Source organism: Branchiostoma floridae, chromosome 17, assembly GCF_000003815.2.
Source record: "Branchiostoma floridae strain S238N-H82 chromosome 17, Bfl_VNyyK, whole genome shotgun sequence".
Classification (NCBI taxonomy): Eukaryota; Metazoa; Chordata; class Leptocardii; order Amphioxiformes; family Branchiostomatidae; genus Branchiostoma; species Branchiostoma floridae.
The window spans coordinates 51622-65941 of NC_049995.1; the positions used below are offsets into that span (position 1 = coordinate 51622).

The following is a 14320-nucleotide window of genomic DNA, read 5'->3' on the forward strand; positions in this document are numbered from 1 at the left end:
CGGGCAATCTGGGGACGGGTATCCATTGAGATCATTCCAAGTAACCCGAAGGAGAAAAAAAACAATATTGAGCTGTGTGTATCGCCCACCAAATACCGACATTATAGAATTCCATGAGCGCATAAAGGAATCTATAAACAATATTTATAGGGAAAGAGCGACTTGTTATATTATTGGTGATTTCAATATTAATCTATTAAACAATACTAACCAACCCACTACTGATCATATAAATGAAATGTTCTCATCTGGCTTCTACCCACTTATATGCAGACCTACCAGAATTACACCTTACTCTGCCACCTTAATAGACAACATTTATACAAACTCAGGTAGCAACAATATCAAGGTTGGCATCCTCATCACTGACATATCAGATCACTTTCCAATATTCCTTTCATCCGAATTAAACGAGCCAGTCAGACAGGCAGACAAAATATCTTATCGCCAAGTTAACACAACTAACATTCAGAAATTTACACAATCCCTATCAGAAATAGTATGGAGCGACGTATTAAACGAAACAGACACAGAGAAAGCATATAATCAGTTTCTCGAAACATACGGATCGTTATACGAAAAATGTTTCCCAAAGAAAACTACAAAAATCTCCCAGCACTCTCGCAAAAAACCCTGGCTTAGCAATGGATTGTTAAAGTCAATACGCAGAAAAAACAAGCTCTACACTAAATATGTCAAGAACCCCTCGCCCTTAAACCACAGTATCTATAAAAAATACCGGAATAAGTTAAATCATCTCCTAAAAACTACAAAGAAGGATTACTACCACAAAAAGTTCAATGAAGCTACCAGTAACATAAAACAAACATGGTCCCTGATAAATGAAGTTATAAATCGTAACAAAAGCAACTCAGCTGGTCCAAACAAAATACAAATTGGTACCAAAACTACCGAAAATAAAGATGAAATATGTAATGAATTCAATGATTTTTTCACTAATATTGGACCTTCACTTGAAAGTAAAATCCCAAAAGGAACACAAGATCCTCTTAGCTACATCACTTTACAAGTAAATTCTAACCTATCAACTTTTGTGCCACCAACTGATGCTGAAATTACAGATATTGTAAAAAACTTAAAAGACTCAGCTGCTGGTCATGACGAAATTAGCCCTAAAGTACTAAAGTTGTCACTACCCTATGTTATTGCCCCTCTAACACATATTCTTTCTCTATCCTTGCAAAATGGAATTGTTCCCCACCCACTAAAAGTCGCAAAAGTGACGCCTATTTTTAAAAGCAGTGACCCACTAAATGTTAACAACTATCGACCAATATCTGTCCTTCCCTGCATATCTAAAGTCTTGGAAAAGCTAGTATATAGTCGTCTTTTGAAACATTTAAATCAAAATAACATCCTATATAAACATCAATATGGTTTCCGAAAGGGCTATTCTACCTCTCTGGCACTCATACACTTAATGGAAAAAATTTCTACCGCCATAGATAATTCAGAATACACAATAGGAATCTTTCTCGATCTATCAAAAGCATTTGATACGGTTAATCATTCCATTCTACTCAATAAACTAAAACGATACGGTATATGTGACTCCGCAATAAAATGGTTCTCGTCTTATCTATCCAATAGACAACAATACGTAGCTCTTAACGATAATAAATCACAACCCAAAATAATAGAATGTGGTGTCCCACAGGGTTCGATATTAGGACCACTACTTTTTCTGATTTATATAAATGATCTCGAAAAAGCATCTTCAATTATATTCTTTATCCTATTTGCAGATGATTCAAATCTTTTTCTTTCAAACTCGAATTTTGATACGCTAGTAAAACTTGCTAACGAAGAAATGAAAAAGGTTATGTCGTGGTTTGAGGCAAATAAATTATCAGTAAATGTTAAGAAGACATATTATCTAATTTTCTGTAATAGAAATAAAACCTATAACAAAAGTGCCAAAATCTTTTTAAAAAGTGTGCCCCTGTCTCAAGAGAGTCAAGCCAAATTCTTAGGTATAATCATTGATGATCGACTGACCTGGAAATCGCATATAACTATGTTAGGTAAAAAGATTTCAAAAACTATCGGTATCATTGGAAAACTTAAACATATTCTTACTCAAAAAACCATTATTACCTTATATAATAGTTTAATATACCCGTATCTAACCTACGGGAATATAGTCTGGGGATGCGCCTACAAAACCACACTACAGCCCCTGATATTGCTCCAAAAAAGATTTGTTCGTTCAGCCACGGGCGCCAGTTTTCATGCACATTCTGCACCTTTGTTTACAAAACTTAAGATTTTGAATATTTTTTATATCAACAGACTTCATCTGATGCTATTTACGTTTAAATTCCTAAACTGTTCTCTTCCAGAAACATTTAATGGTCTACTAAATCTTAATTCTCATTTTCATAATTACCAAACTCGACAAAGTGCTCATTTCCATATTCCCCTAGTTAGAACGTCAGTAGCCCAAATGAGTGTAAAATACAAATGTATAATTAATTGGAATAATCTCCCCCTCCATCTAAAGTGTTTAACATCAATACTTAGTTTTAAACGCAATCTAAAAAATCACCTACTTTCCTTTCCCACTGACATTTGACATCTTATCTTAACTTCTCCATTTGATAGCTTAAGTTGCTATTTAGTTGATATATTTCCCTGCTTTTAATAATTTAATTGTTGTTTTAATCATTTGGTATTTAGCTGCTACATTTCCTTGTTTTAGTCATTTGATAAAAGCTTTATTTGTGTCACTTTAGTTACGATATATCCTTTTTTTTCTTAATTCGTTAACTTTAGCTTCTCTATTATATTATTTAGCTTCATTTGTGTTACGATAGTTTCAATATTTAAATTGTTGCCATAATTTTTTCCTTAACTTCTCCATTTGATAGCTTAAGTTGCTATTTAGTTGATATATTTCCCTGCTTTTAATAATTTAATTGTTATTTAGCTTCTCTATTTGATGGCTTTTTTGTGTTAATTTAGTTGATACATTTCCTTGTTTTGTTATCAATTGTTTATCACCTCAACTATTTCATTAGAATTGCATATGTTATAGGAGGAGGGCTCGCATAAGCCGTTAGGCTTCCTCCCTTCCTCCCGCACAGTATTTGTTTTATCCAATGTACATTTCTCTGTTTTTGTGTTCTACGTGCGAATAAATAAATTCAAAAAAAATTCAAAAAAATGAGCTGAAATTTGACACAGATGTGCCTTGATAATCCCTTCATATAAATTCAATAACACTTTTGGTGTACAGTACAAAAAATGCTTATTTTTGCGATTTTTTGGCCATTTTTTTTTTACCAAAAAAGGACACTTTTGGCTACTGTACCCTGGTTTTAAAACCAAATGATCTGAAATTTAGTATAGCAGTGCCATACACGTATGCGCACATGGATTCATCAACACTTTAGGCATACAGTACAACAAAATGCTTAATTTTGCGACTGTTTGGCCATTTTATGACCAAAAACGTACACCTTTGGCTCCTGTACCCTGGTTTTAAAACCAAGTGACCTAAATTTGGGTAAATGGGTGCACTAGATACTTATTTAAATGACACATGTATAATTTGTGGCATAAACCTCTTCAAAATGATATATTTGGGGATTTTTTGTCATTTTCCAATTAACGGGACTTGTTTTGGCCATTCTCGGCGTTCAGTGCGTTCCATATATGGCAAACAAAGCAATAACTCCCGCCCTGGGCGACAGGTGGCAGGTGTCGGTCTGCTGATTAATTGAATTGCGCCACCAGCCAATCAGCGAAGAGGAAGTAACACTTTGTCACCAATTGGTATTAAAACAACTAATGACACAACACTTGCCAAACAAAGCGCGAATTTCCAAAACTGAAGCTGATTGGGTAACATTGTCAAGTGTGTATGTAGACGCAACCATGCATATTTGGGAGGATTTTGAAATTTATGTTACTCAATAAACGGTACTGCAAAGGATATGCTATTAGGAAGATAATATGTGCATTATTTATATGTTAGCAATACGTAATGGAATATATTGTGTTCGTAATGTTCGTAATCTTCTTTCTCGTGTCAAATTTTCAAAGTGATGTGTCACCCTGTACCCGGTTTGAAATTGTAGTTTGTGAGGATTTGGAGTTCAGACAGGGTCATTTGAGCAGTAGCGGACGGTACGCGTACATTGAACATTAGAATACAAGTCTTTGTCATTGAATTTACCAACATTCCGCATGGCAATTGAATATGAATCACTTTCGGCAGATTTGACTTTGGTAGGGTTAGTTGAGACAATCGAGAAAATGTTATTTGGCGGAAAATGCGGGGAAATTAGCCAGTTTGCGTTTAGTTTTCATATGTAAGTTTGACAGTGGCGAGAATAACTTACTGTTAAAATTTTCCATTTTTGCGCAGGGGTGACTTGGAACAGTCCAATGTTGCTTGGGAATGGGTATGGCTGAAATATGCTGTATTTGCATCCAAGCAAATGTCGGCCTTTCTAGTTGTAAAATATCTTCCAAGAATGATGAAAGGAAGTACAGATTTCTATATACTATGCAGGTAGTATATACAGATATTCAGTATACACAGGTAACGAGACGCAAATAATGTTAACAAGGGCTTAATTTGCAAAATAAATGAGCGAATACTAAAATCTGATTCATGGATTTACAAGGTGTACTTATGTTCACATTGTGCAATCAAGCAGACAGCTGACAGCACGTAGATCATATACACAAAGAGACAAAGAAACAAACACAGCTATACTTGCTGTAAAATCTAAGCCACTTAAATAAAATGAAACCTCCCCTTAACCCTATCCAGACCGGGCTTTTTTGGGATACCTGGGACCGGGGGGGGGGGGGCTCTTTTGACCCACCTTCGTAATTTCAAAACGGCTTAAGTTAAGATCACAAAATTTGGAGGGGACGATGTACTAGTAAAGTTTTATATATTCTGTAAGTTTGAAATCGTTATGACGTAATATGACGTAATTATGACGTCATAATGTCATGTTTTAGGCTAAAATCGTCTACATATGGAATTTCCGCTATACTTAAAGGTATTTAAGAAAACGATGACTATAAAGGTTATCGTATTGGTGTCTAAGTCTACCAAAACTTTTGTTGCCAATGACGACGACACTGACGCCAATATGACGTCAGAAAATGACGTCATTTGTCCGCCATCTTGGATCGACAATCTTGAATTTTCTAAAATACGATTTTTTCCACATATAAACCCAAAACCAAATGAAAGTGGACTAAAAAGGTTCAAATGATTGTCTTTTGTAAGAAAATAAAGGATTTTGACGGAATTTGAGTAAAAATAACATGTATTTATCGTTAAAAATGACATTGTCCGCCATCTTGGATTTTGACCCATGACGTCATCAAATTAGCATAAATTATGAATAATTAATTAGAAATGTAACTTAAGATTACACAGGATCTTAATGATATAGATAAACAAGTTTGGTTTAGCAAAAAAACTATGAAATCCCATAATTCAAACTGAAATTAGTAAATTTGGTAAAATATGCCTGTCAGAAACCCGTTGCTATGGCAACACGAAAAATCACAAACTAAAATTTTTTTCGCGGAATTGTTGCTAACAATATTTTAGGAAAATTCACCAAGTTTCGTAGTTCTAGCACACGTCGTTCGGCAGTTATCCGACGTCAAAGTTGGCGCGGGCACTTTTAGCCCCCCCCCCCGGTCTGGATAGGGTTAATATGTTGTTCCGGTATGTTTTAATTATTTATTAGCACAGCGAATTAGTAGTGCCTATTTAATATTTACAGGTTATGCTACACCTTGTATGAGGTACCGGTATTGCCTAAAAACCAAAATGAGAAAAAAAGAGAATCCTTCCCCTTACACTTATCAAATAATTACGTATTCATGTCAATTCAAATGCGATGAGAGTGGAAGGTAAAATATTTTGTTATATCAATGCTTATTTTCTTTCTCACAAGCCTAAAGCAGACCAGCGCCTAGCTGGTGAACAGGCACCAAAACATAGAGGCACCACATACCATAGCCGAGAAGATGACTACAGCATTAGGTCGTCTCCAACTGGCACTGTTGCTATGGGCCGTTTATGGTAAATGAAACATTTTTCACTCGCCTTCAGAGAAAGCATATTGCCATGAATTCCCTTACAGTGTCTGTTCCATAGTTCATATCTCTTTCATTTAAACGCTTTGCTACTACGACATTTGTAAATTGATATAATACAATATTCTAATATAGCAATCTGTAGGCAACGCTTGAGTTTATTGAAAATGCATTAGCGCCAAATTAAAAAAAAAAGATAATTTTGAAGTTTGCCGTACTACCATTTACAAGTGCCACATGTGTACACATTTGGATCACGAGCAGTTGACGACATGACCTTGCAAAATATACCGGAAACTATCGCTGCAACAACTAAAATAAAACAATTATTACATTAATACTACCGAACATACTACCAGATATCTATGGCATCTTAGCAACGACCACATCACAAACCACGACAACCGACATGTTGGCAACGACGCCAACTCCAGCAGCTGCAACGACTCGAACACCAACTACGGCAGCGCAAGTGATCACGGAAGCTCAAGTGACCACAGCAGCTCAAGTGACCACAGCAGCTCAAGTGACCACAGCAGATCAAGTGACCACAGCAGATCAAGTGACCACAGCATCTCAAGTGACCACAGTAGCTCAAGTGACCACAGCAGCTCAAGTGAACACAGCAGCTCAAGTGACCACAGCAGATCAAGTGACCACAGCAGCTCAAGTGACCACAGTAGCTCATGTGACCACAGCAGCTCAAGTGAACACAGCAGCTCAAATGAACACAGCAGCTCAAGAGACAACAGCAGCTCCAACGATCACAGCAGCACCGATTACAATAACAGGCTCTTCTGAAGCACCGACCACAATAGGAGGCCCCACTGCAGAACCGATCACAGTAGGGGCCTCCACTGCAACACCGACCACATTAGAGGGCTCCACTGCAGCACCGACATCGGGAGATGGCTCCACTGCAGCAACTGACACAGTAGGGGGCTCCACTACAACACCGACCACAGTAGAGGTTTCCACTACAGCACCGACCACAGTAGGGGGCTCAGCTACAGCACCGACCAAGGTAGAGGGCTCCACTGCACAACCAATAACAGTAGGGGGCTGCCCTACAGCACTAGCCACAGTAGTGGGCCCCCATACAGCACCGACCACAGTAGGGGCCTCCATTACAGCACCAGCCACAGTAGGGGGTTCCACTACAGCACAAGCCACAGTAGTGGGCTCCCATACAGCACCGACCACAGTAGGGGGATCCACTCCAGCACCAGCCACAGTAGGGGGTTCCACTACAGCACTGACTAGATTAGAGGGCTCCACTACAGCACCGGTCACAGAAAGGGACTCCACTACAGCACCAGCCACAGTGGGGGGCTCCACTACAGCACCGACCACAGTAGCGGGCTCCACTACAGTACCAGCCACAGTAGGGGGCTCCACTACAGCACCGACCACAGTAGGGGGATCCACTACAGCACTAGCCACAGTAGGGGGCTCCACTACAGCACCGACCACAGTATGGGGATGCACTACAGCACCAGCCACAGTAGGCGGCTCCACTACAGCTCCAGCCACAGTAGGGGGTTCCACTACAGCGCCGACTAGACTAAAGGGATCCACTTCAGCACCAGCCACAGTAGGGGACTCCACTACAGCACCGACCACAGTATCGGGCTCCACTACAGCACCAGCAACAGTAGGGGGCTCCACTACAGCTCCAGCCACAGTAGCGGGCTCCACTACAGCACCGACCACAATAGGGGGCTCCGCTACAGCACCAGCCACAGTAGGGGGCTCCGCTACAGCACCAGCCACAGTAGGGGGCTCCACTACAGTACCGACCACAGTAGGGGGCTCCACTACAGTACCGACCACAGTAGCGGGATCCACTACAGTACCAGCCACAGTAGGGGGCTCCTCTACAGCTCCAGCCACAGTAGGGGGTCCCACTACAGCACCGACTAGACTAGAGGGCTCCACTTCAGCACCAGTCACAGTAGGGGGCTCCACTGCAGCACCGACCACAGTAGCGGGCTCCACTACAGCACCAGCAACAGTATGGGGCTCCATTACAACTCCAGCCACAGTAGGGGGTTCCACTATAGCACCGACCACAGTAGCGGGCTCCACTTCAGTAACAGCCAGAGAAGAGGGCTCCACTACAGCACCGACCACAGTAGCAGGCCCCACTACAGCACCAGCAACAGTAGGGGGCTCCACTACAGCACCGACCACAGTAGGGGGATCCACTCCAGCACCAGCCACAGTAGGGGGCTCCACTACAGCACCGACCACAGTAGGGGACTCCACTACAGCACCGACCACAGTAGGGGACTCCACTATAGCACAAGGCACAGTAGCTGCATCGTCTACAGTAACAGGTAAGTCCTTTGAATTTTTGATATATACAAAACACTTCAACAATTAGATAGCAAAGGAACAATTGTTTCCCCACGAGTCGCTGCCCATCCAGCCTCAGATGTAAATATTTCTACTTCTGTAGTCGGTTCGCACCCCCGCATAACATATACAAATTTGGCGGCGGAACAATTGCTTGGATATCATGATCACTTGGCACCACACTTGTTGATCAGGCACTTTTCGCCTTATAACTAGGGACGACTACGTGATGCTGAACAAAGCACTACCTGGCCCTAGACCAGGGCTGTACAAGCTCGATCAGATTTTCTTAAAGGTTAAGACCATGTGAATTGTGCATGGTGCGTTTAACTATTCCTACAGAGCTGGCAAACTCTTCGCTTACGGTTGTACAAGCAACATCTATGGAGGGGCTTTAAAATAAGGCGACGTGAATAATGTGTATGCGTTCATACTACAGATACACGGAGAGAGAGGGGGGAGGGACAACTATCGAAGGAAGTCAGTAGTATTTTCTCTCTCATAACAGAACAATTATACATGCACTGAGATAAAGAGATCAAAGAAAGTCAATTTCACATATACACAGAGAGAGCAAGCGAGAGAAAGACAAATTTAATTTTATTTTATGTGTTGAATTTTTCTACCCTGACGTTGGCTATTACGTTTTCATACGTAAAGGCCAACATCAGGGTCGTATCAACTATGGTATGTATTGTTACCTCCATGAAATGTCATGGAGGTTATATTTTACCCTGCGTTTGTCTGTCTGTCTGCCTGTGTGTCTGTGTGTGTGTGTGTGTGTGTGTGTGTAAACAAGATAACTCAAGAATGGTTGGGTGGATTGGGTTCATACTTGGTGTGTTGGTAGTGTGTGATGAAAGCTGGAAAGGATTAGATTTTGGGCCCCCTAGCGGCTCCCCTTGGTACTGCAGTGCAACTTCCGGTTTTGCTTTCTCGGTGTTCTGAACATGCTATGGTCACGATTTTTAAGTGTTAGATAGCTCTTGTGCTCAGGAAGAAATGGCATAAGTTTGGGCCCCCTAGCGTCTAGTTTTGGGATAGCAGGGGCATTTTTGTCAAAAACTTCTGAAGAGGATAACTCAAGAAGGGAACAACGAATTTTCATCATTTTTGGTATGTAGGTACCTTAGACAATGTTGTACAAGATAAAATACTAATTATGCAAAATAGGAGTATAGTTGCATAATTAATGAGAATATTCTAACATAGCAATTTTTTTATTGCCATGAATAATAAAATACACTTACAAAAAAATGAACAGAAGACAGCCTCCCATAAATTATTTACAGCATAAAGGAACCAAATCAAGCGAAATCAAACATTTAAATATCAAAATTAAGCATAACTGCATGTATATCAAGAACAAAAGCGAAATCATAAACACAAAGTTCCCCACTTACCTCGATGCTTCTCCAGCTTCCCCCTCCGAAACACAATAAGACATTCTGTCTTTGGAAATACCGATGTAAGTGTTTTAAAGGACTGGAAATTTAGAATTTTAAAGCGTCGGGAACGGAAGATGAAAATCTTACCCAATAGTATAATTAAGTTTTTTAAAGGGGGTGCACTTAAAGATAGATCTCCAAATATAACAACAAAGGAATTTAATTCTAAATTCAATCTTATTTCTTGTTTTAGCCAAGTTTGTACATTGTTCCAAAAGGATATCACATAAGGGAATTCCCAGAAGATATGAATGTACGATTCTTCATCACTTTGGCAGAAAGAACAGGAACTAGATTCAATTAAATTAAGTTTTTAAAACTTTGTTGCATGGTAAGAATGTATAAAGTAAACGGTACTGAAAATACCGAGCATTGGGGTCAATAGTACATTTAGACAAAGCTGTGAATACTTCTCGCCATGGTATGGGTCTATCAAAATAGTAAAACCACGATAATCGTACTTTATGGGCAATACTTACTTCATTTGTATGGACAAGAAATAAATTATATAACGACTTATTAATTTTGATATTTCTTAACCACATATGATTATATTGACGTGGTAAACATTCAAGCTCTTTCGAATGGTCAGTATTTAATAAGGTTTTCCATGCTTTAGGGATTGCGGAGATAAGCTGTTGATATTGAAACTGCTCACAACTGTTTGGATACAATAAACAGAATTCAGCGTACGTCATAATATTTCCATCTGTATCTAACAAGTCATTTACAAAAAGTATATTTCTATTAAACAGAGCAGTTTGAAAAATGGATTTATTATCAACAGTAATGTTGGAGTTATTCCAAAGTATTTATTTGTGACGCACATCAGCTGGCGTCGCGGGTTCAACGTACTGAAATTTGTACCATGCATCTAAAACTTCAAAGAAAAAATCCTTATAATTAAGTGTTTGCGCTGAAGATAACTGCATGAAAGGAAATAAACTCAGATTAAGACGAGGATGAACTTTTATAGCAATAGAAGTAAACCAATCCGCATGAAAAAATAATTTGGGTACCCATGAAGCTTTCATGGTGAGGTTAAAGGCACGTAAATTAATTAACTTCAAACTACCATTTTCCACCAAATTGTATAATACTTTTCTAGCTACTTTTTCTGGTCCATCTTCCCAGATAAAGGAGAAGACTTTCCTCTCATAAAATTTAAAGAACAAATCATTTGGGGGAGGTAAAACCTGAAATAAATTTGTAAACTGGGGAACCACCAGGGAATTAACAACTGCTATTTTTCCATAAAGGGATAAAGTTGTGCCTTTCCATGGGCGTAATAACCTGTCCAGTCGTTCCAAACGGGGTTCAAAATTTACATTAACAAGAGTATCCATATTGATGGGAATATGAATTCCCAATACATCCACACCACCGTCAACCCATTGAAATGGTAGATGGGTGGGTAAACGAAAATTTGTAAACTTTAAACAGCCTAATCGTAAAATTTTGCACTTTTCGGCATGTAAATGAAGACCAGAGATACTGGAGAAACGTTCTAAATCAGACAGCAATGCATAAAATGTCATCCGCATATTGAGAAATCTTAGAACATTTTCCATTTATATTCAAACCACGAATTGAATGATTGGACCTTATCTTAATGGCAAGGACTTCATAGGACATAGCAATTTTTTCAATGTATCTATTGTTCCAGACATGCTATGGTCTTGACATTTAGGTGTTAGATAGCTTTTAGTACCATTAACAAGTGAGGCAAGTTTAAGCCCCCTAACATTTAATTGTGGAACTGCAGGGGTGTTTTGTCAAGACACTCCAAAGAGAACAACTGCAGAAAGGAACGACGGATTGCCTGCATTTTAGGCATGCTGGTGGCTTAGGCAAAGATTTTCATAATTATATAATGTTATGCAAATGAGGACTTAATTTGCATAATTAATGAAGAAATTATATAGTTCCATTATTGTCAATAACTGGACCTCAATACACGTAACACATGTTAGTTATAATAGGTGGAATATAAGCAGATACCAAATATGGTAATGAGGAACTTATTTGCATAATTTATGTAAAAATTGCAAAACCACTTTATGCTTAATAATGGGAATTTCATAATTGTGACACGTGTACGTTAGTCAATGATCAACAACACCATGCATAAATTATGTTAATGTGTCAGTCAACTGCATGACATTTTCGAAAGCTCTAAATTTTCATGGAGGTATGAGGTCGCCGAACTCTAGTTGTATATGTGTATCCCACATATGCCTGTATGTAACTAAGGTATGTATGGAGTCTATGGACTATATAACCCAATATGAAGTGTAGTCTACAGTCACAATGTGGCGTGACTTTTAACGTTTCCCCCCTACCATGTGTATACATAGTTACCAGTTTGACTGGATGTGGAGGCTACCTTACAGCTCCCTCTGGAGGTCCTGTGACATCACCGAACTATCCCAGTAACTATGGCGACCATGAGATCTGCGAGTGGGCGATCACTGTACCAGAAGGAAGTATCATTCGTCTCACGTTCGACAGTTTCAATATTGAGCGGAATTGGGACATTCTTTTTATCTACGATGGAGTCAGTGATAGCGCGACAGAGTTACAACGGTATTGTGATCTAAACACTTCATACAGACTCTGATAAATAACAGTTGTATAGTCCAACTGGGAATTAGTTTTTTGCCAAGCAGTGTGGGAAAAACAGTCTAAAAGATTTTTCTCTGTATAAGAGAAAGATAATAGACTGTAAGTCAGAAAAAAATATAATTGTATCCAGCCTTGATTATTCCTTTCATGCTGTCCAGGTTAACAGGTGACCAGCCAGTCAGCCCTATCACCAGCACAACTAACATGATGTTCCTGAGGTTTACATCTGACGGCAGTGTCACGCGTCAGGGGTTCAGCTTCTCCTACATAAGTAAGGTTTTGATTATGTTTTTTTACAGTAAGCATATGGAGTGTAACTCTTTGTTTTGTTGTAGACTCTAAATCAAGGATTTGTATGCTTTCGAAGGCATGATCATTTAGTATCTGTGAGGAAGGAGGCTGGTGATTTTGCATTGCTTCTTTCAGCCCGTGCTCCAGGTCATTGCTGGGATCCTGGTGTTCCGGCCAATGGTTACAGGGATAACAACAGTAACTTTACACTAGGACAGACAGTCAGGTACACCTGTATGGTCGGGTACCAGCTGTATGGGGCTGCCAATATAACCTGCCGGCCAAACGGGACATGGAGTGATGTCACACCATTTTGTAGAGGTGATGTATAGTAGTTTTAGAACATTAACCCTATTCAGACCGGGGGGGGGGCTATTGAGGCCCGCGCTAACTTCGATGTCCTATAACGCCAGAACGACTAACGCTACAGTTTTCATAAAATATTCTTGGCAACAATTTTACGAAGTTTGACGAATTTCCCATATTTTCGTGTTGCCATGGCAACCGTTTGTTGACAGGCAGTTTTGCCAAAAATCACTATTTTTAGTTCTAACAATGTATTTTTCACATTTATTTGCTATATTACTGCTATATTGTTACATAAATAAAATCTTATATTATTTAGCATATCTTTCATAATTAAATATGCATAAATTATGCTAATTTGATGACGTCATCACCCCAAAATCCAAGATGGCGGACCGTATGGCCAGATCAAGAATAACAACCTAATTATCCCTTAAAATTTGTAAAAAACTGGTATTTTTTCATCAAAAACCATCTAAATGAATGAATTTAATCTATTTTCATTGCCTTTTGTGATTATTTGTTGCCAAAAAAGTATTTTTAAAAATTCAAGGTGGTGGATATAATATGGCGGAGCCCAACTCGTATCTTAGATGTGCATGACGTCATTTTATGACATCATTTTGACGTCATTGACGTTGCTATTGTCAACACAAGTCGTAATAAACATTATTATTCTGTTACTTGCACTTGTTGTTACATTTTTGGAGCATAACCTGAAGTTTTCTGAGAATACCCTATTCTCATGGGTCCGGCCAATATAATCAAATTGATGACGTCATAATTACGTCATCTTACGTCATCGTAACGTCAAACGTCAAATACATGTCAGATATTATGTCGATATCATGTCCTGAAAATTTGGTGGCCCTATGGCACGTGGTGTTAGAGTTATAGGACTTAGAAGTGGAGGGCCTCAAAAGCCCCCCCCCCCCCCGGTCCAGGGATGACCAAAAAAGCCCGGTCTGAATAGGGTTAAGTCATTACATGTTCAATTGTATTCCACTCAAACATTGATAAATTTGTAGTTCTTCTTGATCCTTAACAAGAAGAGTGTAAATCTTGTTGGCTGGAAAATCTTTCTCTTTTATTTTGCTATCACGCTACTTCCTTCCTTCCTTGGGGCCCTTTGTCCCGGTCGAAGCATAGGGCACCGATGATAGTCCTCCACTGTACACGTCTCTGGGCTTTTC

At 39.2% G+C, this 14320-nt stretch overlaps 1 protein-coding gene across 1 annotated transcript in view; it reads left to right on the plus strand.

Annotated features, from left to right (window-relative positions):
* The window catches only part of LOC118404933, an 81357-nt gene that overhangs the window by 3699 nt on the left and 63338 nt on the right, over positions 1–14320 (plus strand). Inside the window, exons 2-6 of the mRNA XM_035804318.1 lie at positions 5958–6085; positions 6459–8438; positions 12263–12491; positions 12689–12801; positions 12957–13142. Of these exons, the coding sequence (XP_035660211.1) occupies positions 6031–6085; positions 6459–8438; positions 12263–12491; positions 12689–12801; positions 12957–13142 (2563 nt within the window). The 5' untranslated portion in view covers positions 5958–6030. The remainder of the gene's footprint in view (positions 1–5957; positions 6086–6458; positions 8439–12262; positions 12492–12688; positions 12802–12956; positions 13143–14320) is intronic.